The sequence below is a fragment of the Lissotriton vulgaris genome, chromosome 7, assembly GCF_964263255.1.
Source record: "Lissotriton vulgaris chromosome 7, aLisVul1.2, whole genome shotgun sequence".
NCBI classification, from domain to species: domain Eukaryota; kingdom Metazoa; phylum Chordata; class Amphibia; order Caudata; family Salamandridae; genus Lissotriton; species Lissotriton vulgaris.
The window spans coordinates 200124935-200152333 of NC_141695.1; the positions used below are offsets into that span (position 1 = coordinate 200124935).

The 27399-nt window shown below is 44.2% G+C and overlaps 1 protein-coding gene across 1 annotated transcript in view; it reads right to left on the bottom strand.

The window, feature by feature from the left end:
- Window positions 1–17635, bottom strand: part of LOC147701189 (uncharacterized) — a 170759-nt gene extending 153124 nt beyond the window's left edge. The window contains exons 1-3 of the mRNA XM_086929315.1: window positions 17213–17635; window positions 5298–5360; window positions 4653–4715 (exon numbers count right to left, since the gene is read on the bottom strand). Coding sequence (XP_086785441.1) covers window positions 4653–4715; window positions 5298–5360; window positions 17213–17635 — 549 coding nt within the window. The remainder of the gene's footprint in view (window positions 1–4652; window positions 4716–5297; window positions 5361–17212) is intronic.
- Between the last annotated feature and the right edge of the window lie 9764 nt (window positions 17636–27399).

The following is a 27399-nucleotide window of genomic DNA, read 5'->3' on the forward strand; positions in this document are numbered from 1 at the left end:
GTTAACAAAAAAAAATGGTGTTGCTGTTTTAATTCATAAAAAGTTGAAATGTAAAATTCTATTGGAGGAAAGGGACATTGAGGGTCGATGAATTTTAGCTAAGTTGCTTATTAATGCAATTCCTATCACTGTGTTTAATGTTTATGGCCCTACTCAACTTGATTCTTCCTTTTAGCCATTAGTCACCGGCAAATGTCTCCAACATAAAGTTGTTTTTTCCTTTTAGGAGGCGATTGCAATCAGATAGTTGACCCCTTTTTGGATCGTAAATCCTCTGTCCGTTTTTTCCCTCACAAGCTTCATAAACAATTTTTGGATACTATCTCACAAGCACATCTTTCTGACTCTTGGAGACTCACTCACCCTGATACCTTAGACTTTTCCTTTTTCTCTCCTCCTCATGCCTCTTTTTCTAGCTTAGTCTATATCTTTCTCTCCCCATCCCTATCTCAAAACTTATTGTCTTCCTCTATTGAACCTATTGTAATTTCGGATCATGCTCCTATTCTTACTGACTTTGACTTGCTTCCTCCTCTTCCTAAAGCTTCTCGTTGGCGCTTTAATTGTTCACTTCTTACTGATCCTAATTTTTCTTCTTTTTTCCGTTCCTTTACTAATGAATTTTTCAGCTCAACTCTGATCCTCATACCCTTCCTCACGTCCTTTGGGACTCTTTTAAAGCTACGGCGCGTGGCTTTATCATTGATTTTGCATCTAAGAAAAAGAAACAATTTATTCAGAAGTGTAAAGTTGCTTTAGCCCATATAAAATGCTTGGAACATCAATTCTATACTTCCTCTACCAATCACATGTCACCTGAGCTCCTCCATGCCAAGATTGCCTTCAATAAACTCACTACTGATACTTCTTCCTCTTTTCTTCTTCACAACAGTGCGCGTTATAATAAACTCTTGCCTAACTACCTTAAATCTCGTAAAGAGCGTACCTCTAATGAATCTATCTATTCCCCCACCAACATTCTCCTTCATACAGATAAGGACATCCTTGACCAATTCCAATCACTTTATCAAGCTTTGTATACTCCAGAGGCTTCACCTACGTCTTCTCTTCTTCAATCTTACTTTGACAATTTGCCCAAACCTTCTACTCCTCAACTTAATTTTCCGGATCTCGAGGTAGATCTTTCTCTACATGAACTCTCCACTGCTATGTCCTCTCTTACCAAGGGTAAAACCCCAGGCCCTGACAGTTTTCCGGTTGAATTTTACTTTCATTTTTCTGATCTTTTGTTACCTAAACTTCTTTCTCTCTTCCAATCATTTTGTTCTTCTGGTGTGGCCGATGCTCTTTTCAAGACGCTATTATTTGTGTTATTCCTAAGGAAGGTCGTGATCCGAAGATTTGTAAAAACTATCACCCAATTTCTTTAGTCAATGTTGATTATAAACTCTTTTCTAAGTTGCTCGCGTTACGTTTAGATCCTTTCATGCCTCACCTCATTGGAAAAGAGCAATGCAGTTTTGTTAAGGGTCGTCTCACTTCTGATAACTCTAGACTCTTTTTAAATGTTTTAAATACAACTTCTTCTCTCTCTATTCCTTTGGCAGCTATTTCTGTAGACGCTGAAAAGGCTTTCGATAGAGTTGATTGGTCTTTTTTATTTGCTTCCCTAAAATGGCACGGTTTTGGTCCTAAATTTATCTCTTTCATATCTTTGTTATATTCTATGCCCAAAGCTACGGTTCTTGTTAATGGTCAGCTTTCCTCTTCCTTCACCCTTCAGCGTGGGGTTTGTCAGGGTTGTCCTCTCTCCCCTCTTCTTTTTGTGCTGGCCCTTGAACCCTTTCTTTCCTCTATCCGTAATAATTCTTCCATTTCTGGTTTTCCATATGTTTATAATCAATTAAAGCTCTCAGCATATGCTGATGACATTCTTCTATTTATTTCAGACCCAGAATTGTCTGTCCTTTCTTTATTAGCTGAATTTCAAGCTTTTTCTCTTGTTTCGGGATATAAAATCAACTCTGATAAAACAGATATTCTCCCTTTAACCAAATTTTGTCTTCCTCACTTTTTCTCTTCTACTGGTTTTGCCTGGAATAGTACTAAACTAAAATATCTTGGTGTTTTGTTTTCCAATTCTATTCCATTGTCTATTAAATTAAACATGTCTGCTGTTATTTCCCGGATTGAGCAATTGTCTTCCTCCTGGAATCCCCTCTTTCTCTCTTGGTGGGGTCGTCTTGATTCTATTAAAATGACGATTGCTCCTATTCTTATTTATATGCTCTGTATGCTTCCTGTTCATATTCCTGCTCTCTATTTCAATCGCATTGATTCGATTTTGTCAAAATTTCTTTGGAAACACAAAAAAGCTAGGATTTCTTTGTTAGCTCTCTGCAAGGTCAAATCGAATGGGTGTGGCAACTTTCCTGATTTCCGTCTATATCACAAATCTTTTTCTCTACATCAGGCCTCCAGATGGCTTTCGTCAGAGCAATCTCCTCTTTCCCCCCTATGGCTTCACATTGAACAATCCTTATTATTGCCCTTTTCATTTCAGGATGTATCTCGTTTTACTACCATATCCCCCTATACCATTCCCCCTTTATTTAAACACACTCCTTCTCTCTGGAAACCTTTGCTTTCCCCATTGTCTACTTCTCGTGAATCTTTCTTACTCTTGCCCATTTGGTATAATTCACTTATCTTGTTCAATAACAGACCTATTGCTTGGACTTCTTGGAGATCAAAGGATATCATTTGGGTTAATCAGCACTTCGATAGTACTTCGCCTTGTTCCTTCCCCCAATTTCAAGGACGATTTCATTGCCCTCGTTTTTTTTCACAGAAATATAATATTCTCATGAAAATTATTCTTGACCGTTATTATTATCTTCCTTCTTTAATTTTGCACTCTCCTCCTTCTCCTCTTCTCGTGATATTTGCCACTCTCCCTAAAGCTTCTCTTATCTACCGATTCTTCTCTGCTCCTAACCCTGAGCGTGCCAAAACTGAATTGGAAATTTCTTGGGAAAAGGATTTGGGCTGCTCATGCCCTGTTAATCTCTGGGATAAACTGTGGTCCAAAATCCTGAAAACTTCTTGTTCCGCTTCCCTTACTCAATCTTTATTCTTTCGGTATCATAGACTTTATCTTTCTCCTCTTTCTTCTCTCTCGCTTTACTTCCTCCTTTTTCTCTAACTGCTGGACATTTGGTAGACCTGATGCTGATCTTCTTCATCTCTTCTTTTTCTGTCCTTCTGTAGTTACATTCTGGAAGCAAGTCTGGACTTACATTTCTCAAATTTTTACACTCTCTGTTCCATATTCCATTACCCTTGTGTTTATGGGGAGTCTCTCAGACTCTTTAAATCTCCCTTCACACTCACTTGGTCTTTTTGAGCTTATGCTTGCTCTTGCATTTCAACATATTAACTCTAATTGGAAGTCTCTTACCATGGTTTCCATACGTTGTTGGTGGAATTCCCTATGTCAATTCCATAGACTTGATATTGCATTTGCCTCCTCCGGTAAACCTTCTCGTAATGTGGAACTTTATTGGTTAGCCCTTAACACCTACTTAGATCATTCCGCTCAAAAGAAGTACACTTTTCTCTCGTAATAACATTTTAAGCCTCCCTGAATGATCTTTACCTCTCCTCTTTGTTTTATTTACCACCGTTCACAGTTTTTATTTATAATATAATGTTTTTCAGATATTGTGTAGTTTTTTGCTACTCATTGTGCACTTTTCTTACATGCCGATAATCTTGTATACGCATTATTCTGTTATAACAGTGTTTCTCTTCCCTCCTTCCCTCCACCCCTTCCTTTCCCTTTAAAACCCAGAAAATGCTTGGTTTCTTAGTACTGACATCAGTATGTTTTTGTTTTTTCAACATGTTTTACTCTGCATTTTATTTTATCTGCTGATGTCATATTGTAGTTTCATATAATTTCTTTCAATAAAGCTTTCAAACACAAAAAAAGAAATGTTGAGAGCTTCATTGAAGACAATGGCGCAGCAGCGGACCGTATAAACTGGTATAGGCTGGCGCTGCTCTCAACATTTCTATGTCCTAATACACAGCAGCTCCCTTTCTTTTTCCCCTGGCTTTCAAAAATATAGAAATTAGGCAAAGGAAAGCGAAAGGCAGAGGCCGTGCAGTAGGACACACGCAGACTTCACCCATCTCTCCTCCTGTAGCTCAGTGGTACCAAGAGTTCAGATGGAGGAAGGGGTGAATGCTGCTCAGCTCCTGGGTTGGCTAACTACAAAAAGCAGTTCAGCCAAGCCAGGGGGGACCATGGGCTGATTGAGCCCCTTTTCACAGCTCTTGCTGTGAATGCTCAAAAGCTAAAAGCCATCACTCTGCCCAACGATGTTAGCTGGGGAACATTCACAGCAACAGCTGTGAACTAAGGCTTCAGAGCTGAGGGGATTTCAGCCCCCTCGGGCTCCATGAGGCCTTTGTTTTATTATTTGGAACATTCTACCCTAATGGGGCGGAATGTTCTAAAAGCTTTCTAGCCCAGCCAGGCTGTACTATACCAACCTTTAAAGGCTCACCCCTGAATTAAAGGCCCTCGCCTTTTGCTCGGGCTTTTAAATCTGGAGAACTCCTTTAATGGACGGTATATGAATATTTGTTGTGTAAAAATGTATATGTTTGCATGCATAACTTACTTCAGTCTCAGGTTCTTCTTTCAGGGGCTGTGACTTTGGTGAGCTCTGAGTTTGAGGTGAATCCTAGATGGACAAATTATGATATGTTAATAACAATACTTTTTATAGACTTCTGTGCTACCAAATGGCCTCACTGAACATAAGTCAGATGGTTAAAACTGTATTTATTCCGTTTTTTCTGAATAAACTCATCCAACACTCCTTGGCGCCATCACTTGTCCAGGTGCTTTTAAGCTAAATTCAGAGCTACAACAAGAGCTTTCTTCCCCCATCCACCTAAACATTACCCCACCAGAGAGATGGAGAAATTATTGGATGTGAATGGGTCAAAATAGTGTTAATTACAGTGGGAATCAGTTGGTGTCACGGTGGAGGATGTTGATCTTTGGAAAACTCCTCAGGAGCACCCAACTCCAAAACAGAACTGCGCATTGAGCTCACTCCACTCTGTTGAAGGTTGAGATAAGGATACTTGACAGATATCCTCAGTGTGTTTTTGTGACAAATGCGTTCTGAGTTATGACCATTCCACACACTAAGACTGCCGGGCAGATTTCTAAGACTGACAAACAACCCCTGCCTACTACCCCGAGAAAATTGAACCGTAATGTGTAAAATATGAACATGTTTAAATGCACAACTTACTTCACGCTTCACTTCCTCTTCCGGGGGCTTTGATTTTGGGCCGCTCCGCGTCTGGTTAGACTCCTGAATAAAATATTATGATATGTAAAAAGTTCCTTATGAGGTGCTGCATGCAATACAGGGTTAGGTCAGAATATTTTCTGGGGGATCTATCTGATGGTTACCAATGGGGAGACAAAAATCGCACGTAATTTGCTCTATTCTCTTGGCCGTCAGTAAAGTCTCCATTATTTAGGTTATACTATTCCTGTCCTAGAAGTATCAGCCTCATATTTTTTGACTATGACAAAGTCTTCTCAATTTCTTTTCGAACCCAAGGGATTTCTTACAATTGTTCAGATAAACAGACTGCATTTAAGCTTAACTACAGTTATTGTAACTGTTGTATTTGAATTCTGTAGATTTTAGGATTGTGTTAATATTTTTTGTGGATCTTTAGATTAACATCCATTTTCAGAGACTTCTATGATATAGGAGGACCTATTGTCCTTACTATTTATTGGTCAAAGCTATACATCTCCCATTTTTATAAAGTCATCTGACAAATTTTGGCACCATAACATGTCCTGGTGTTTTCTGCTGATTTAGAAAATATAAGGTAAGGCGATACACTGTCAGGGAGATCCATCCCCTTTGGTAATTCACCACCTGAAAGCTAAAGATGTGACTGACAACCTTATAAACTGTCAGCTTTATTTCTTACTCTGGCCAAATTGTGCTCAGCGCTCACAATGAGATATGAACCTTCCATGAGTAAAATGTGAATACGTTTGAATATAAGGATATGCAAAATTCATGTATTTGCTTTAAAACATTTCCACCCCAAAACCCTTATAATACAGATCAACCCCCAAAACATGACATTTATTAATTAGTTAAAAAAAATATTAGGCTAAACCATACTTATAAAAACACTGAATAAAATGGATAGACTTTTAGAAAAAAAATAATAATAAGTTAAACATTAACATAAAACATCTAAAAACAATATTCACTTTGCAATGTTAATTTAGGAGAGCTTTAAAACTTGTTATAAAATGAAAATTGATTAACTTAACTTTCAGATTTAATACTTCAATAGAATGAAGTCCATAATGTTATGAATTTTATATTATGTATTACCAAAATAGTGTCATCGATATTGAGGATTCACACGTAAATATACAACTTATTTCACACTGCCTTTCTTCCTTTGGCTGTGAACTCTGAGTTTGTTTTGATTCCTGAACAGATAGATTATGATGCAATGAAGATTGCTTGTAAGATGTTGCATGCAGCCTGGGGTTACTCCTGGCTGCTCTTTGAGGGAGGGACCTCATTTTTAGTTGTAGAAGACAATAAGAGCACCCTTGTGTGTCGCCATGTTGTCTGCTAAATTCTTCATCAAATTGGAAGAGTCAATGAAATGCTTTTAATTTATGGTATGGTAAAGACACAAGGTGGTACCTGCGTCCCTTCTTGGATGGACCAAGAAGGCTGTGACCTCTAAATGCAATTGGGTCAGCCACAGAATTATTTACTCACAATAATTGTTATTCAAGAGAGAGAATATTCTTCACAACACACCAGAGAGAAACACACAAATACCAAATTTTTGAGAAAATATTTCATTTATATTCTCTTATTTTGTGAAATAGCAAAATAGATAATATACATTAAATATCAAAGATATATCAAGCCATTTTACACTCAAGGGTCGGACCGGCAGACTGCATCGGTGAGCCGAGGCGGCAGGTGACGCAGGTCTACTGTCCCGATTGAAGAAGCATCGTCATGGGACTTGTGCGCCATGGCATTACCAGCAGTGCCAAGAAGTTGCTGGCTGTAGAAGGAGGAAGGACTGGACTCACTGTGTGAACTCGGTCAGTTCACCAGTTGAGGCCCAGGCGGGCACTTTTTATTTTAACTTTGTTTATAGGCCCGCTGCGAGTTGGCTACGGCTGTGGGACAATTTACTGTGCAAATTAATGATGAAAACAGCTCTCTGTTAGTGTTCCCCCTGTGGGGAAAAACTAACAGAGAGCTGTTTTCATCATTAATGCAAATTAATGATGAAAACAGCTCTCTATTAGTGTTCCCCCTGTGGGGGTAACACTAACAGAGAGTAAATTGTCCTGAAGCCGGAACCCCAGCCAAAGAATACAGTGTGCAGATGATAGCTAAGCGGTGCTGGGCTCAGGTCTAAGTATGATGCGATCATTGTGATTGTTCCCTGTGTTTAAAATTCTCGGGCCCATCAGACAATTGTTGTGTGCTGCGCTGCGCTGGATACCGCCTGTGGGCACCTCTGTGCTCCTTCTGGCATTTCCACCGGGGCCTGGCCCTGTCTCTATCTCTTGCTCCTCCTCCCATGGGGATCTGAAAAGTTTCGGAGCTTCTTTCGGGATGTGGGAGCAGGCGAACTGAAGGACAGCAGACGCAACACACCTGAAGCCGCAGTTGCTGGGGGGGGGGGGAAACTCTCCTGGTATCTTCGAGAGTCCCCCGCTTTGCAGCAGGTTTCGTTTTGCAGCCAGCCTCCTCTTCCCTTTCATGGGGTTAGGTGGTCCTCTTCCTCTTCCAGACTGAGATAAGGCCTTGCATGCACATTGCCATTACTACTAGTGCCTGAGTCTCCCCGTGCATCTCTCCTGCAGGTGTGCTACCGCTACTACAATACTAAGAGTCACACCTTTAATCTCTTTCCCTCCGCCTGCCCATGACTACTGTCACACACAACTTCACGAAAAGACTGCACTTTTCTACCCTTTAATAAAACACGGGGTCAGCACGTCCGTGAAGTGAGCATGTTTGTATACCCTTTCTCCTTCCCTTTCAAATTCTCCAGCTTGCCGAGAGCTGGCGGCCAGGGGATGAAACCTCCTATGTCTTTTAGTGCATTTCTGCTGTAAATGTTTGTTATGTGTTAAATGATTATATTTCCCGCACTGAATCGTGTTTGTCAGGCCGGACCACTGCTGTGTTTGTGGGGCTCTAGTGGTTTCTCTACCCTAATCAGAGTCATAGGGATTGCAGAGTTTTTGATAGTAGAGCAATAGCTGGCTCTGCCATCGCAGCACATTCATTCAACTCAGGGCCATCAGGCTATCGATGGCTGTATTCAAACCATTACTAGCAGGCACAAGCGGGGGTAGTGCTGTGAAAATCCATTATCTATCTAACCCCGGCCAGGCTCAGGAAGATTCCTGTGAGCTCTGCCTGCTGCTGAGCCAATTGTAACTGCAATCGTGGTAGCCTAATGAAACTTTGAAAATCATGGTAGGGGTGCTCCACCACCGCGGAGCTGGTCATTGGATGCATTTGAAAACCTGGAACACAAATTGCTGCAGCTCAGAACCACTGAAACTACCCCAGGGGGCTATATATGCGTGGGAGAGAGCCTCACATTTCCACTGCTTCCATATGGAACTTTTCAACCTTAAGTGCTACTTTGATGATAATACTGCATATTTTGCACTATTTTTGACTTGCCTGTTTCAAGCACACATCGATGAATGTGTTGTTTTTTGAAGGTACCCCTGATGGAATACCTAAATAGGTTTAGGTATAAAAACATATTTCTTCCTTGGTGATTCTGTATCGCCAGGGAATTAAAATGACAATAGTACCAACAAGGATCCTTTTCTGGGCACTTTTATAAATGGAGAAATGCAGAGCGATTTTTGTGGGTGTTCTGCCAGACAAAGCTAGTGAATTGACTGTATTTTGGCTTCTTGGAAATAAAATAATTTGTTGGGCTGTTTTTTTTGCCGAAGCGCTTCTTGTAAATATGACTTACAACTAGCATTTACAAATGGTTTGGTTTAAGTACAGTCTGTGGGCTGTCCTTTGTTTCTTTCCTAAGTGTTGATCTGTGGGTTAATCGTGTGTTTAAATGTCTATGGGGTTTGTGGTTTCACATTAGTGATACTTCTGTGATTGCGCTATTTGTGAAATAATGGCTCTTAAGCGCGCTGTTTCATGTGTTCTGAGTGTATGACCCCTTCTGTATATGCCTGGAATTAGCTCAATGTGTTTGTTTGTGTTTTCTTGCTGACATCAGTCTGTTATGCAAAATCGCATTTAATTAATATTGAATAAAAATTAAATAAAAATCCAGAAATATACCACATGATATGCTAAATAGCTACATGTTACTATTAGATTGATAAGAGTAAGCAACTATGCACATGTACAAACTGCCAATGCTTAAAAGATAAAATTCGGATTCACATTGAATAGGAATAAAATAGGCCTCAAAAACAAAATTGTGTGTTTTGCAATAAATAACCAATTACAACAGTTTTCTTACATACATTATATTAGAGATAAACAGGCAAACACAGCATCTGAGTAAATTGGATTTTGCTGAACTAAACACATATTATAGAACATGCATTGAAATGCCTTAGTTTTAAATAGACAGCCACAGTGCTTCCATTTCAACACTAAAAAAAGCTTTAGAACAGCTGTGTTTTAACTGTCGCTTAGCAGCAGCTGTTGTTTTGATTGTAGGCCACGGAGGATTTTGTAAGGGCAAGCACGGGGTAAAATCCTGCATTTCAGACTGCTGTTTTAAAAAGTTACAAAAATCAGGTTCATTATTTTGGACAACGGGAAAACATTTAAAGTAAGGATTTCCATTCTTAAAGCCTTTTTTTATAAGCATACTAGCAGCCCGCCCCGACGTTGTCCGGGAATGAATTGCTGCCGGCCAGTAGTATATTGTTTTGTAGGATTTTGTTTTGATAGCTAAACCCTAAAAATACCCCTGTACCCCAAAACCCAAACCTAGCCCTGAACCCTATAAATACCCCTGTACCTCAAAACCCAAACCTAGCCCTGAACCCTTCAAATACCCCTGTAACCCAAAACCCAAACCTACCCCTGAACCCTACAAATACCCCTGTACCCCAAAACCCAAACCTAGCCCTGAACCCTAAAAATAAGCCTTTACCCCAAAAACTCAAATCTACCCCCTGAACCCTAAAAATACCCCTGTACCCCAAAACCCAAACCTATCCCTAAACCCTAAAACTACCCCTGTACCCCATAATGAATGAGGAGGCTCCTCATTCAGGGTCTAATCCTGGCAAGATTAGACTACTGCAACGCTTTATACTTGGGTGCCCCTGAAGCCACCTTGAACTCACTGCAAAAAGTCCAAAACGCCGCAGCCCGCCTACTCACGGGCACACCTGGAAGATCCTCCGCCAGGCCGGCTCTCAACTCTCTCCACTGGCTCCCAGTCAGAGAAAGGGTCGTTTTCAAAGCCCTCTGCCTGGCCCATAAAACCCTCAACAACAACGGTCCCCCTCTTCTGAAAGAACTTTTAATCCCATACAAAGCAGACAGAAATCTCCGGTCCAATACAGAAAATCTCATTGTAGTCCCTAGAGTGAGAAAAGCCAAGACCGGTGGCCGTCGCTTTTCGGTTCACACGGCTAAACGATGGAACCACTTACCCCGGAAACTCAGGACAGAACCGAACTATCTCCAGTTCAGGAAAACCTTAAAAACCCTACTTTTCCCGCAAATATAATCTCACTGGCTGGCTAAAACCCCTGGAGAAGCAGATCAGCGCTGGGATGCTCTTCGGAGTTACTACGCGCTTTACAAAAACCATTAAATAAATAAATAAATAAATAAATAACCCAAAACTATATCTGAACCCTTAAAATACCCAAACACCCCAAAACATATACTTCAGTACCCCAAAACATATACCCCTATACCCATACTTACCGTATCCAAACATTAAATAAAACCACATGCTTTGACCATTCATGCATTTACAGCGAATTTCATTGTAAATGTATGCGTGGTAAAATCATATAAAATGTAATACCATGATATCATTTCACTGTACTTTTAACACTATAGATGTATCTGTGTATATCTGCACCTCTCCTATGTAAAGCGCTCTGATATCTGCGAAGATCTTGTTCGCGCTATATAAAACTTTCAAAATAAATAAATAAATGTGTTATAATGGCATTGCGGAGTCATGGTACTTTCGTAATGAAAGTATGCGGAGTGGTGGTATGCGGAAAGAAAGTTGCGGAATAATGGGTGTTTACTCTCCCCCGGTAAGTACATTGGTGACATGGTGGCCCACATCTCCAGCAACAAACTCATATTTTTTTACCACCCATTTGAAAAATGACAGGTCTCTCTCATTGATGGCCAGCACTGACATACACTTTTAAACACACCTCCCGCCACAAGTTCTAGAATTGCGAACTTTAGAGCTGGGGAGCGACGTTCGAATCTCGGCATCAGCTCAACATCCTGTGATTCTAAGCAAATTGCTTTGTCTGCCCGTGCCTACCACAAAGGAATGTGGGGCATATTACCAAGCAATAGCGATAATTATCGCTATTGCTTGGTTAGAGACAAAAATTTACCGCATCGCTGCGGCGATTTTTACCGCAAATAAACCTTGGTATTACCAAGGTTTAACGCAAATGCGGTAAAAATCGCCGCAAAGCATGAATATCGCTGAAAAGTCAGCGATATTCATGCATTAGCGAGCTAATGCTCTTAGCCATGTTATCCACCTCCCATTGGATAACATGGCTAAGAACTGCTCAGGGCAGGTGTTAGCTTTTGGAGATATTCCTGCTTAGCGCGAATATCTCCAAAAGTTGGTAATAGGAGATAGCGATGTTAGCAACTGTTTTCAGTCACTAACATCTTGGCACGCCCACTTTGCATCTCATTAGTGATAAATATCACTGACATGCAAAGTGGGGCCCAAGATGGTCGCTATCTCCTACTAGCTGTTGCTAACTAGTGTTAGCGGCAGCTAGGTAATAGGGAGATAATTTTATCTCCGCTTTCTTGGCTTTTAAAGCCAAAAAAGCAGAGATAAACCCCCTTGATAATATGCCCCTGTGTTCTTCTGTAATGTAAATTGTGCTCATGCCATGTTGTTGAATTCGCGCTATATAATAATGCAAGGAAAAATAAAGTAGGGAAACTCGAGTTCACAGACTACTGAACGCACACTCTTAAGTGCATCAGCAGTGCACTGTGAATCAGAGCGTTTCACAGGCCTGTCACAGATAAGGAATGCTATCAAAACGAAATTCTACAAAACAATATACTACTGGCCGGCAGCAATTTATACCCGGACAAAGTCGGGACGGGCTGCTAGTATTAAATAAAAAAGAAACTTTTGGTAAAATGGTCATCTTTATCAGATTAACTCTTCCCAAAATAGATAATAGGTATTTTGACCAAGATCGCATAAGTCTACGGCAGTCTTTTGCTATGGCAGAAACGTTATTTTTTTAAATTTTATGTATATCTTTAACAATATTAAGTCCTAGATAACGCAAGGTTGAACTAGGCTGAATACCTGTCCCATAGCCATCATCATTCCAAACTAACATCTCTGTTTTTGAGGCATTAACCTCATATCTGGAGATTTCCCCGAAATCCAAGGCCAACTTAATAACAGCTGGAAGGGCTGTGCGTATTTCTGAAAAGAAAATCAGGATGTCATCAGCGTACAGGGCCACCCTCTTCTCCCATCCCCTATACTTAAAAGATTTGATGTTAATGTCATCCCTCAATCGTTGCGCAAAGGGTTCAATATATAAGTCGAATAGGAGAGGGGAGAGAGGGCAGCCCTGACGTGTTCCCCTTGTGATAGTAAACGGGTCTGACAATTCTCCTTTTACCAACAGACAAGCCGTGGCGTTCTGATAGAGTAGTCTGATTGCTCGACGAAAACCATCACTGATGTTAAATTTTGCCAAGACCCCTGACAGGTATGACCAATTCACCCTGTCGAAGCCCTTGGTTGCATCGAGCGTCAGAACAGCTAAAGGAAGGGAGCGGATGTTGCCATGTCAATAGCCCCTATCAGATCATATGTCAATTCATAGAGTTGACGGTCCTTGTCAAATCCCTTCTGATCTTGCTGTAAAATATTAGGTGCTACAGCACCCAAACTCCTCGCCAGAACCGTAGCAAAGATTTTATAATCCACATTCAAAATGGAAATTGGTCTATATGACCCACAGCACGATGCTGGCTTACCCGGTTTTAAGATCAAAGTTATTGATGCGCCATCCCAAGAGGCAGGGGGTGGCAGGCCTTCCTGCAAGATTTGATTAAATAGTATAGTAAGGAATGGAGCAATTGCCTGTTCCAAAGCCCTGTAAATTTCAGCAGGAAAGCCATCAGGTCCTGCAGCCTTCCCCCTCTTACTACATAAAATAGCTGCCCTGACCTCCTCTTCCGTAATAATGCTATCAAGAGAGGTAAGCTGTTCTGAGGTCAATGAGGGGAGAGAAATCCCACTCAACCAACTCTCAATTTCCTCTAATTTAATTTGTTTGAATTCGTGATAGATGATTTGAAAAAATTGTCGAAATATCTTTCTAATATCATCATCCGACGTGAATACCACATTATTACAGGAGATGGAATCTAGGTTGTTACAAACCTGGTCGGTTTTTGCCTTCCAGGCCAATAGTTTCCCTGCCCCTTCACCATACTGGAAATGTGCTATTTTACTGGCTTCCCATTTTTCAAGAATACGTGTATCTAGGACTGAGCCCAACTGTCCCTTTAAGGGAAGTAACTTGCAATAGCTGTAAAGCCTTGCTAGTCGAGACTGTATTTGAATCAAATTCAGCTTGAATCTTGACCATCTTAGCTTCAATAGATGCCACCTCTATAAAGTTTCCTCCGATAAGAAACCTTATTAGTAATTAGACCCCTTAAAAAGGCCTTAAAAGAGTCCCATACAGCCCCTTATGCAGCCGAGCCAATATTGTAATTCATAAAGCATTCGGCTTCATTTATAAAGAAGGCAATATCTTCTGACGGCGAGAGTAATGAGCGGTCAAAAGACCAAATTCTAGGGGAGACTTTAGGGAACCGAAGAAGTTCCATAAATACAGCAGAGTGGTCCGATATATGGGAGGGAAGGTGCAGACGTTCTTAACCAGATCAGCCAATTTCTGGATAATTAAAATAAAATCGATTCTTGACTGATGATGGTATTTTTTGTTGCAAAAAGAAATGCCCTGAAGCTGGCCCGACCTAATTCTCCAGATGTCCATATAGCCATACTGCTTCATGCAATTAAGCAAGAAGACCCTGGTTTTAGAGAGAATTAAAGGCCGGCTACTGGGGGTTTTATCAAGAGAGGGGTCCAAAACTATATTAAAGTCCCCAGCCAAGATGATCGGTTCCGGGAAAGACAATAAGTGAGAAAAGATAGACTTCAGGACCGATAGATCATCCTGGTTAGGCCCATAATAGCCCAAAATAGTAATTTGGGCCCCAGCGATGACTACCGTTACAATGACCCATCTGCCACCTGGGTCTACTAGTTTAGAAACTAGCCTTGCTTTTAAGGGTCTCTTGAAGATGATCGTAACACCCCTAATATTCATGGATTGTGTTGTTGAAATACAGAGGTCAATCCATCTATTTTTGTTTGCTAAAGCGAGCATTTCGGACTCAATAAGATGCGTCTCCTGGAGAACAATGACCTGCGCATCAGAATCCCACAAATACTGCATAATCTTGTCTCCTCTAGGTCTGATGCGAAGGCCATTAACATTCCAAGAGAGAACTCTCGGACAATTCATAAGAATCAAGACCCACCGCCCTCAAACCTCCCATAAAAAAAGAAGCCAGCAATACCCACTCTATTGCAAGTAAAGCTCTCATTGCTAAAACTAACCAGTACCAAGCAGAAAAAGAGGAAATTTTTAATTTTTCTCCCTTGCCACACCCACCCTCTACCCAGTGCCCTAAACTATACCCCCCCGCCGCCCCTTGGGAAACCCTTGCTCTATCTATCCGGAGCAAGTCCAGAAGATAGAGCCCCAACCAGAGGATCCGCCAGGCCTCTTCATTGTACAGACTAGAGACTGCAGGAAAAAAAAATGTACTAAAAAAAATTAATAATCCCCCTAACCAAATAGTTCAACTAATAAACAATTAGAATCTAAAATTCTATCTAGAGAACACTTCACCCGTCCCCTTTTATGGCTCTATTTCCAAATATAGAGGATTTTATTATATATTTTTTATTTTTTTATTTTCCTTTCCTTGCTTTCCTTGCTTTCCCTTATTTTTCATCTGGAACAAAGATTTAGGTGAAAAGAGCTATATAGATTAGGTACAATAGAACCACATTAGTGTTGATAGTAGCCTATGACATATCTAACCAGAGGACCCCTTGTCATTCCCCTAAGGACAACAATAGCTCATCTGTCGCCTGAACAGATCTAATATTATACATCTTGTTGTTATGCATTATCTTCAGCGCAGCTGGAAACATGAGTTGTGCGGTTGCCCCTAACTTCCTAAAAGCATCAAGCCGTCTCCCAAACTCCCACTGTTTTTTCAAGGTGACCCTGGATAGATCTGACCTAATCTGAAAATTGAACCCCTTCCCAGACAAAGACTTCTGGCTCAGGGCTAAGTTAAGAATGGCTTCCTTCAGAGTATAAGTGTGAAAGTTTACAATAATCTTTCTAGGTTTAGAAATTTGAGGGCTCTTTCTAAAGGGATCCCTATGGATACGTTGAATATCAATAGCCAGCTCCTCCGCTAATTGTTCAAAATTCAATGATTCTTTTAAGAGTGAGATAACGTATTGTTTGATATCTGAACCCTCACTCCCCTCAGGAACGTTGAGAATGCAAATGTTGTTGCGCCTAGCATTGTTTTCCATCGATTCCATTCTTTTGGATAACATTAGGTCTTCCTTTTTAAGCTTGATGATATCACCCTTAGCTTGATCTAGATGCAAAGAAAGACCAGCCACGATTTCTTCAAGTATAGCTGTTCTGGAAATTAGGCCGTCTATCTTGTTCTCCAGGGATTCACAAAAATTCCTAATCTCCAGCTGGTTTATGGTTGACACATCAAAGCCTTTTTTAATATCCGTGGACAGGGAAGAAAACATGAGTTGCAAGGAAGAGGCCATCACACCAGTATCATCACCCTCAGTAATACTGTTAGGGAGCGAAGCCATACACTCCCGTAACAACTCTCCTTGTTGCCCTTGTAGCCCTAGTAAGCCTGCCTCTGTCGCTGCCTCTGTGACAGCCCCATTTGGTGCATCAACATCCACCTCACTTAACTCTTCTAGCATCACAGGTTGCTGAGGGGGTGATTGTGAGGATAGTATTGCGGGAACAGAAACTAAGCCCACCGCACTCCCTTCACTAACCTTAACTTCATCCACAGGGGTTGCTACGTTCATGACTCTGGCCAGAGGAGTCTTAGATAGTAGAGAAGATGGCTCAGGGTCCATAGGAGAAAAGGGAGAAATCGAAGGCACAGATCCAGGTGTATCACGGACCTCTGACAGATCCAGTACTTGCGGTATTACCTCAAAATAGGACCAAAGGGATTGCGTGATCTTAGACCCAAGACTAACAACAGTCTTAAGACCCTTAGCTGCTTTACAATTTTTTGAGCATTTCGCTTTAACCTCTGCGCAAAGAAATGTGGAGTCTTTCTTTTTCTTTTTTGCTGCGCTTAAATCCGGGCTAAAGCTCTGAGTCGGGTTTGGGGATGCCCCCTTAGTACTTAGTTCTGAAGTGACAACAAGATCCGTGCTACTGACCCCTCTAGCGTCCTTCCTTCTTGGCCCACGCCTACCTCTTCTTCCTGTGGCTGTACATGCATCGCGGCTATGGGCAGGCAGAGATATTTTCGTTGTACGTCGGACAGCCAAGCACAGGCTATATTCTCCAAATATGCGACAAATTCTTTCTCCGAAGTCATACCCCGTGAGCTATATAAATCTGTATAAAACACACAGAACTGCTCTATGATAGCCTCTGGAGTACAATGCTCGACTCCTGTATCATCCACTATTCTATCCATGCGCTGCTGTTCAAGGCGCTACCTGATTTTGAACGCCAGCGTACAACCCGGCGTGCCCGCCTCACCGTATTGTCTGGCTGTATATCTACGGGATAAAAATTCTTAATCTCCGCCTCAGCAAACAAATCATACTCCCCAATCAATTTTTGTATCCGAGCTAGCTTAGCCATCTCAGGCTGAATCCCGTAATCCCTTTCCAAGGCACGTAATTTGTTTTCAATGTTTTGGAGTTGCGTCCGTATATTTCTGAGTATACCAGCTGCCGTCCCGATGCACACTTCCCTGATGGTGACCTTAAAGGCCTCTGAGAGTGTGGCAGCTTGCTCAACAGTGCCTTTATTTAACGTGAAATATTGAACTATGGCCTCATGTATCGATTTTTCATACATGGTATCCAGAAGCGCCTCCGACCGCAACCTCCATGTAAAAGGACGGTGCACCACCCTCGGAAGTCTCAGGACCAATCTCACCGGGCTATGATCTGACATTGTGCGAGCAAGGGACGCAACATCCTCAACCCATTCCATCAGCTCTCCACCAAGCAACCAATAGTCGAGCCTTGACCAGCTACCATGCATAGGCATTGCATGCGTACCTTCACGCCTCTGCGGGTGTCGCACTCTCCAGACATTACACAGCCCAAATTCTTCATAGCTTGCAGTATTCTCGCAGCAACTCTAGGGGTGCTGTGCGAAATGGGGTTCGATTTATCTAGCTGCGCATTCAGATAAGTGTTCAAATCACCCCCCCCCCAGATAATAGGGGCAGTTGGCAAGTCTCTCAACTTTCCACAAATGCGGTCAACACACCCCAGGTCATCCACTATCGGTCCATACATATTTATGATGATGACCAGCGTGCCTCGCAGTTTCCCACACACCATTACACATCTGCCATCGTCATCGGTGTATGTGTGTAGCGCCTGAAAATTCATCCCTTTCTTGACCAAGTTCATCACCCCTCACGCATATGAAGAGTACGAAGCAGCAAACCGAAAGCCTGCCCACCTGCACATCACTCCATGCTCAGTTAACTTAGTCAGATGTGTTTCTTGCATCAGAGCTATTTGTATCTGATGTCTAGTATGCAAGCACCTGCCGCACTTTTTTGGGAAAATTGAGACCTTGAACATTCCAGGTTAGCATCGTACATTTATCCACCATCAGACAGTATAAATCCAATTATCTATGGCTAGCAACTCAGGACCCAGAGGAGCACAGCATAAACTGTTGTGAGACAGTAACATTTCTACGAGAGCATCACATTGTAGCTTACACAGTTGACTAAATTCAATGCAAAAAGAAAACAAAACAGAAAAAATCTTCACAATCCCTACACCCCCACCTCCCACTCCAACCTCCCAATCAGGTCGAGACCATTCCCCCCCACCCACCCTCAAACCAACAGCCATGTGAGGACTACCCTCTTGGGGAAGAGGTTCAGCAACGTGTACACGCACCAAGGTGCGGCCGCCGGAACTACCCAAGTGTCCCAGCTGCCTCTGCACAACCTCACATTGCAGCAAATAACAATCAGCAACCCCACCTAGGATCTGTAAAAAACAGCAAGAAAGAAAAGGACCTCCACCCCCGCTCCCCCCCAACGCCGCACCTGACTTGCGTCATACTAGTCTTAACAGGACCAGAGCAAGCATATTCAGAAAGGCACACAAGCAGCCATCCGCTATCGTATCATTAATCTGCATCGTCCAGTCCTGACACCGCCTGTTCATCATCCACCGGTTTCCATCGCTGCTTTGCCTTGCAAATGTGTTTGGTGAACTTTAACACAGATTTTGCATCGGTAAAGAAGTGTGACTGTTCCTCGTGAGTTATCTTCAATTTCGCCGGGTATAACATTGCATATGGCCCAGCCGCCTCTCTTAGCAACTTCTTTTCTGGCACAAACTCCCTTCTCGCTGACTGTAAAGCCGGCGTGTAATCTGGAAAGAAGGATAATATGTCCCCCTTGAACATCACTGGTTCCTTTGCCCTGGCCTATCTCAGAATAGCGTCTCTATCTGCTTAGTTGAGCAGGCGCGCAATGATTGGGCGCTGGGCCGCCCCCGGTTTAGGCTTTGGACCCAAGGATCTGTGTGCCCTTTCCACTATCATCACGTTAGAGAGAACGGATCCAAAGAGTTCTAGTAAGGGCTCCATTTTAGATATGGGCGTGGCTTCTGAAAGACTAATAATGCGCACGTTATTACGCCTGGAGCGCGCTTCTAAATCCTCATTTTTTGCGCAAATCACCTCAAGTATCTTTTCCATTTTCACGATCTGTGTGCGTGCCGTAGCCTGTTCGCCATGGCCATCAGACACGCAGTTCTCAAGAAAGTCCAAACGGTGCTCATGCTTGTCCACTTTTTTATTAACTACATCTAATCCAGTCGCTAAAGCGTCGATTTTGCTGTCAATGGATTTCATACCCGCCCGTAACTCCAGAAGTATCGACCTGGTGTCATCCTCTGCATCTTCCGTGAGGCTCGAAGCGCCACAGGAGTCATTTTGATCACCCATGCCATCTGTCATGCGCGTCAGCCTTTTATTGTCAAAGTGAAGCGTAGCCTGTCTAGGCCTCGACTTGCCCATGGCGGTCCGCTGTGAAGCCAAAAAGCCCAGTATTACCAAACAGCCAACTGGAGAACAACCTGCAATGTAGCCACTCCACTCAACAAGCTCCGCAGCTGCCCCGCTGTGCAGCACACTCCCGTGGGCCCAGCTTATCGCCCTCAGAAGTTGACGTCATGTAGTCCACCAACTAGTGAGGCTCCTCTAGGGCAGAGCCCAAGCCTCGCGGCGCCGCCGCTCCTCACAGCTGGGCCACAACAGATCAAGCCGTACAAAGGTGATCAGTCACTGGCGAGCGGAGCCTCTCACAGTCAGCCCGGCCGCACAACACTCAGGGCAAGCACCCCCAATTCAGAACTGACACTGTCACCGTTTCTCGCAACCATGAGGCCACCTGCAGCCTCTCAAACGTGTTCCGGCCAACAGCGTGCTAAGAAGGCCGACAGGTAGCACTCCCCCGGTGCCAGGGGATAGCCCAGTAGCCAACCAGTATACAGTAAGTAGCACCACTCAAGTCGCGACCCCCTGCATCCCCGACATGTAGGCCCCACAAGGCACCGCCTCACCACAGGTCGCCGCACTCCGCAAGACCCATGCCGCCCGGCCAGCTAGGCCCAACTCTCCCAGCGCCTCACTCACCCCACCGGAGCCGTCGCCCTGTCGACCAGTGAACATCCGTGTCCCCCAGCAGGGCAGCAGTCCAGTCTCAGGGACAGACGGTATCCAGGCAGATTCGTGTAGCAGGGCGCAGGCCGCAGTCCATCAGCCAGGGGGGCCGCGCTTAATGCCATCTAAGGCCCACCAACGCAGCGGGGGACACTCTCGCTGTCGGGCCGCGGCACCTCCTCAGGCAGCTGGCCTCAGCTTCGGAGCATTTCGCAGGCACCCCTTAATCAATCAAAGCCAGCCACCTTGTAATTTTTCACTCTTGCCGCCGCTGCAGCCTCGCTCGATCCGGGTAGAGTGCGCAGGAGATAAAGAAAATAGCAGCGCAACTAAGAACTGATCCAAAAAGGAGAAGAGTAGAGCGGATGTACAGATCTGCCGCCCCTAAGAAATCTCACCAGAACAAGAAGGACTTAAATAAGCTTCAGAAACTAGTGAGCAAGCTAGCACAAGCCACTATTAATACCGTACAGGCGACAGAAAAAATTTAAGAGATGACGGTGAACATTCACGCTAAAGTCACGGATATCCAAAACCTTGTACATTCTTCACATAGAAAGAGTAACGAGGCGGACATGCGTTTAAAACAGAGAGACAACCGACCAGACAGGACTAAATCATTATCTAAAGAAGAAACGCTGGCCTTAATCCGAACATATGATCTATCGGACCACAAGGAAGAGGAGAGAATCAAAACAATACCACTAGACGCTAACAGAACATCGAGAAAAAACGATAGAACATCCAACCCCCACAACTTACATCACATACAGCTAACACCAAACGAAGCCGAAAACGCGAATGCTAGTAAAAAAAAAGAAAAACATCTGACCTGCCTACTACTCAACTGTCGATCAGCAACCAAACATGCATGGGACATAGCAGACCTCATCCTCAACAAGGACATTGACCTGGCAATCCTTACAGAAACATGGCTTACGGAATCTTCATCCCCAACCATGGATCTGTTAGTACCACCGCAATTCAACATTTTGAGACTTGATAGACACAAAAAGCTAGGGGGAGGGATAGCCTGTATTCATCGATCTGACATAGAGGTTAAGCAAATTCAGGCCGACCCGCTAGAATCATGTGAGTATCTTGGTCTTAACATAAGATCAACTAACATTCAACGATGCAACTTGCATACATTTTACCACCCACCTGGAGATTACGCAAAGTTTATAGTAGAGTTAATGGAGATCGTAACAGCCAACTCTAACAACGCTGCCAATAACATATTTCTAGGCGACTTCAACCTTCACTGGGAGAACTGCAATGACAAACTGGTCAACATGCTTAAAGGTTTCCTCACTGAACTAAACCTCACTCAAGCGTGCACACTACCCACACACTCTAAAGGAGCGACGTTAGACTGGATTATCTCAAGAAACAAAGTTGCAACAATCCACTCCATAACACCATGTGACTGGTCTGATCATCACGCCATAACATTCATGATACCCACAACGAGAAAAGGTAGGACCAGACAACCTTTCAAGGCCAAAAAATGGACTCGAGACACAAAAAAAGCTAATATGGAACTACTGGTCGAAAGCTGCGAAAGAGACTTAAAGCCACCCAACAACCTGAAAAAAGTTAATGAGCTGACGGATCAATACATAGCAGCTGTCGAAAATATTGTTAATAACACCATGCCATTAAAATTTAAACAAATCTCAGAGAAGACTAAAAACCCGTGGTTTAACTAAGCACTAAACGAAGATAGACGCAAATTGAGAATGGCCGAAAGAAAATGGAGGCAACACCCATCATCTCCAGAACTGGAATCCCTCAGAAAAATAAGGAACCAATATAATAAAAAGATCATCAACTCAAAAAAGGAATTTATAAGAGCAGAACTGGATAATGCCAAAAACAGACCCTGAAAACTATTTGAAATCCTAAAGGAGCAATCAAACAAACTAGCCAAAACAGTGCAAGAAAATTCAAAAACACCTCTAAGCTGTGATGAATTTTCCACATTTTCACGGAAAAGGCCAAAGCACTCGAAATAGAGCTTAGAAACTCGGCGTTGAACCTTCCCAACGAACCTCGGTTTACTAACGATGCCGACTCTACAACGGATTGCTCTATGGCAAAAAACAAGGCGAGTTGGGAAACATTCGAACTGTACGACCAACACATGATTGCTAAGACGCTCTCAGGAATCAAACCTAACAACCACTACCAAGACCCTCTGCCTGCAAAATGCGTAAAAGAAATCAATCACATCCTGATTCCAATATGGACCGAAATAATAAATGCGTCACTGTCACAAGGGATCCTTCCCGACTGCCTAAAAACAGGTCAAGTCGTTCCCATAATCAAAAAACCCACAGCGGATGCATCAGATCCAAATAACTTTCGCCCAGTGACCAACATCCCTTTACTGGCCAAGCTGACTGAGAAATGTGTGCAGAACCAACTGAGCCAACACATCACCAAGTTCTCCTTGCTAGATGAATGCCAATCAGGATTCAGAGCAGGGCACAGCACGGAAACAGCGATTCTCCATATTATTGATGACGCGCTACAGGCCCTTGACCAAAATCAAGCATGCTTGCTGATTCTCCTAGACCTGTCATCGGCATTTGATACGGTAAATCATGAAGCATTACTGACCAGGCTAAGGGACAGGATGGGATTGTCGGCAATTGTGCTGAAATGGTTCGATTCCTTTTTACAGAACAGAACGCAGCGCTTCCTGGTTAACCAATCAATCTCACTTCCGTGCCCTATCTCAATTGGAGTCCCTCAAGGATCGACACTATCCCCAGATCTGTTTAACCTATACGTCGAACCACTCACAGAAATTCTCCAAAAATCTCAAATATCCTATCACATGTATGCTGACGACACGCAAATATACTTAAAGATCGGATCCCTAAAAGAGTTGGAATTAATGAATGAGACACTAAAAATGGCACTTCAATGGTTAACCACAAACCACCTGAAGCTGAATGCACATAAAACAGAGTTCCTACTAATTTCTCCACCAAGGAGCCATACAGAAATAAAGGAATGGGCGAAAGTCATGACTGCGCTAAACTGCACCCCAAACCTTGTCAACTCAGCTAAATCTCTAGGAATCACCCTAGACGAGAATCTAGACATGAAAGCCCACATTAACTCAATGGCGAAAAGTGCCCGCTTTCACTTGAACTACTTAAGAAAATTGAAACCATTCATCACAGAGTCAGACCTCAAATTGGCAATCCAATCCTTAGTTATCTCAAGGATTGAATATGGTTGCACCACCTTGGATGGATTACCAAAAATGTCCACAGCACCACTGAAAGCCTGCCTTAACGCTGCGGCAAGACTTATCACCGGAACCAGGAAATATGATCATATATCCCCACACCTGAAAGTATTAAACTGGCTACCATATGAAGCAAGAATCCAAATGAAGATAGCATGTATCACACACAAAGCATTACACGACAACACCCCAAGATATCTAGCCAAGAAAATTCAGCTGTCCGGTGGCAACCGACCAGCTAGGAGTGCTGAGGAGTTGCTTCTACGGCCAGCCTTCTTCCGAAAGAAAAAAACCTATGACAGAGCGTTCTCAGGAGCTGCCCCCAGAATATGGAACTCACTCCCTCCAAACATCAGGAAGATCCAGAATCTGGTAACATTCAAGCGGGAAGTGAAGAGCCTGTTGATGAATAGATACATTACTTAGTGAAGGACACTGTTCATGGTTCTGATATACTACTGCCTTAGTACAGATCATGTACGCCATTAGAAAGGGAGGCATAGGCAATACTATAATGGAATACATATCCGATGATATGAGAACAACCTAAAGGCCACTAGTAATGGTTATTTTGATTGAACAGGAGAACAGCATCTTTCATGAACCTATACCGAGCTACCTCATATTTGTTATATATACATGTTTTTGTTATTATTTTAGTCATAGCATATTTATTTACGCTAACGTCACATGTGTTACGAATATATATATCATCTACCTCACAGCGGTTGCTCTCTAACTGTTTATATATATGTTAACCCTTTTCCTCTTTCATGTTAAGCGCTCTGATACCCACGGGTCTTGTTCGCGCTATACAAAACTTTATAATAAATAAATAAATAAATAAGCCTCCCTTGCCGCATCAGTTTATGCCACAGACATCTCGGGACCCTCTGAGGGGGATTTTTCGTGTGCAGTAGGTTTCCCAGGAATGGTATTTGCCCAGTGTAAGGTTCCGGCGCGCGAAGCTCCCTTAACAGGCAGCCATTCCGCTATGCGCCGAAGTCACGCCCCCCAATCAGATATGCATACTTACACAGCAGGCCCCATGCATGTGTGACACCTGTTGGGTGTCAGATACACTTTAGGTTCCTGAACAGATGTTGGAAAAAGAGGTTCCCAATACAAAAACAAATGCAGAAGGACCAGAATCAGCCTTTTATCGTCCTGAGCACCACCCAGATTTTTCGGGCGAATGTCTGTAAGAGCTAGAGCTGGTGTGCTATTGCACAGCCATCCACTACTCAAAATCCCACCCCCCACAGATGTGGACCTCTGACACTGTCCTCAGGCAGGTCGCCCCCCCAGCCACGACAAGATCCTCCTGTGACGACTGCCCCTGCCGACTTTGCCGCCTCACTCTGGCTGCTGCCTGGGACTCCTGCGTGAGTCCTTTGCCCCTCTGACTCCTTCTCTCCTGCCCACACTTGTTCACCCGTTATTTGTTCTGGTATCCCCACTATTGTGTCCTCTGAGCCCCCGTTCCCCCGTTATTTGATTCTGTTATCCCCACTGTTGTGTCCTCTGTGCCCCCGTTCACCCGTTATTTGACTCTGTTCTCCCCACTGTTGTGTCCTCTGTGCCCCTGTTCGCCCGTTATTTGATTCTGTTATCCCCACTGTTGTGTCCTCTGTGCCCCTGTTCGCCCGTTATTTGATTCTGTTATCCCCACTGTTGTGTCTTCTGTGCCCTCTGCCCCATTTGCTTCTGTGTCCCTTCCCGCCGCTGCGTCCCTGCGGTCCCGCCCCCTCTGTCCCATTCTCCCGCCCCGCTCCCGCCTCCCAGCTGTTCCTCCCTCCCACAGCTCCTCATATGGAGGCTGCGTGGCGGTGAAGGGAGCGACCTCTGACCCTGTCCTCAGGTAGGCCGCCCTCCCAGCTGCCACACGGTCCTCCTGTGACGACTGCCCTCGCCGACTTTGCCACCTCGCTCTTGCTGCTGCCTGGGACTCCTGCGTGAGTCCTCTGCCCCTCTGACTCCTTCTCTCCTGTCCACACTTGTTCGCCCGTTATTTGTTCTGGTATCCCCACTGTTGTGTCCTCTGTGCCCCCGTTCGCCCGTTATTTGATTCTGTTACCCCCACTGTTGTGTCCTCTGTGCCCCCGTTCGCCCGTTATTTGATTCAGTTATCCCCACTGTTTTGTCCTCTGTGCTCCCGTTTGCCCGTTATTTGACTCTGTTATCCCCACTGTTGTGTCCTCTGTGCCCCCGTTCGCCCGTTATTTGATTCTGTTATGCCCACTGTTGTGTCCTCTGTGCCCCCGTTCGGCCATTATTTGATTCTTTTATCCCCACTGTTGTGTCCTCTGTGCCCCCGTTCGCCCGTTATTTGACTCTGTTATCCCCACTGTTGTGTCCTCTGTGCCCCCGTTCGCCCATTATTTGATTCTGTTATCCCCACAGTTGTGTCCTTTGTGCTCCCGTTCGCCCGTTATTTGATTCTGTTATCCCCACTGTTGTGTCCTCTGTGCCCCCCTGCCCCCGTTTGCTTCTGTGTCCCTTCCCGTCACTGCTTCTCTGCAGCCCGCTCCCAGCAGTCCCATTCGCCCGCCCTGCACCGCCACCCTCAACGCACTTAACACCGGACGACCACCCGTCTGCTACCGAGCCACCCCGAAGCGAACGCATGGACCCTTCACCTGCCAAGCCTGCAAATTCACCTGCCTCTCAACCTACACCCCGCCCGTCGAACCCAGCAACAACAACAACAACCACCTCAAGTGCATCCTCCTCAACACCCGCTCCGTCCACAAGCACGCCATCGAACTCTGGGACCTCCTCGACACAACAGCATCGGATGTCACCTTCCTCAGGGAAACCTGGATGAATGCCTCCTCGGCCCCCGACATCGCCATAGCCATCCCGGGCGGCTACAAGATCACCCGGAGGGACCGCGTCAGCCAAACCGGAGGAGGATTCGCCATTGTCTACAGGAACACCATCAGTGTCACGACCAACGCCGAAGACACACTCTCCACTGGTGAACACCTACACTTCCAGATCCGCACCGACCCCAAAAACACACTCAGAGGAACCCTCGTCTACAGACCTCCGGGCCCGCGCACACAATTCAGCAAAACCATCGCCGACTTCATCAGCCCGCATGCACTAACACCACCAGAATTCATCCTCCTAGGGGACCTGAACTTCCCCCTGGAGAACAACAACAACAGCAACACCACCAACCTGCTCGACAACCTCGCCAACCTCAGACTCAAGCAACTGGTGAACACCCCCACCCACTACACTGGCCACACGCTGGACCCCATCTTCTCCACCAGCAACCACGTCTCCTTCAGCCACTCCACCGGACTACACTAGACCGACCACAGCTGCATCCATTTCACCTACAAGAAGACTACAACACACCACCGCACGCTACAAATCCCCCGCCGATGCTGGAGCAAAGTCACCACAGACCAGCTTACCACATCACTGAGCCAGAACCCACCAGCCGACACCTCCGACACCAATGACGCAGCTCACAACCTCGCACAGTGGATCACCAGTAGTAGACTCAAGGAGGGTGAGAAGCAAACTCCAATATTTAATAGACTGGGTTTGCTATTCCCCAGAGGACAGAACATGGGAGCCTGCTGAACGTGTACATGCACCCTTATTGATCAGGAGGTTTCATGCCTTACATCCAACAAACCCCCCCCCTGTGAGGAGGCCGTTAGGGGGGAGAACTGTTAGGGCTCGTAGACAGGGATTACAGGCTGCACTACCAGGACCATAATGCACGGCTATG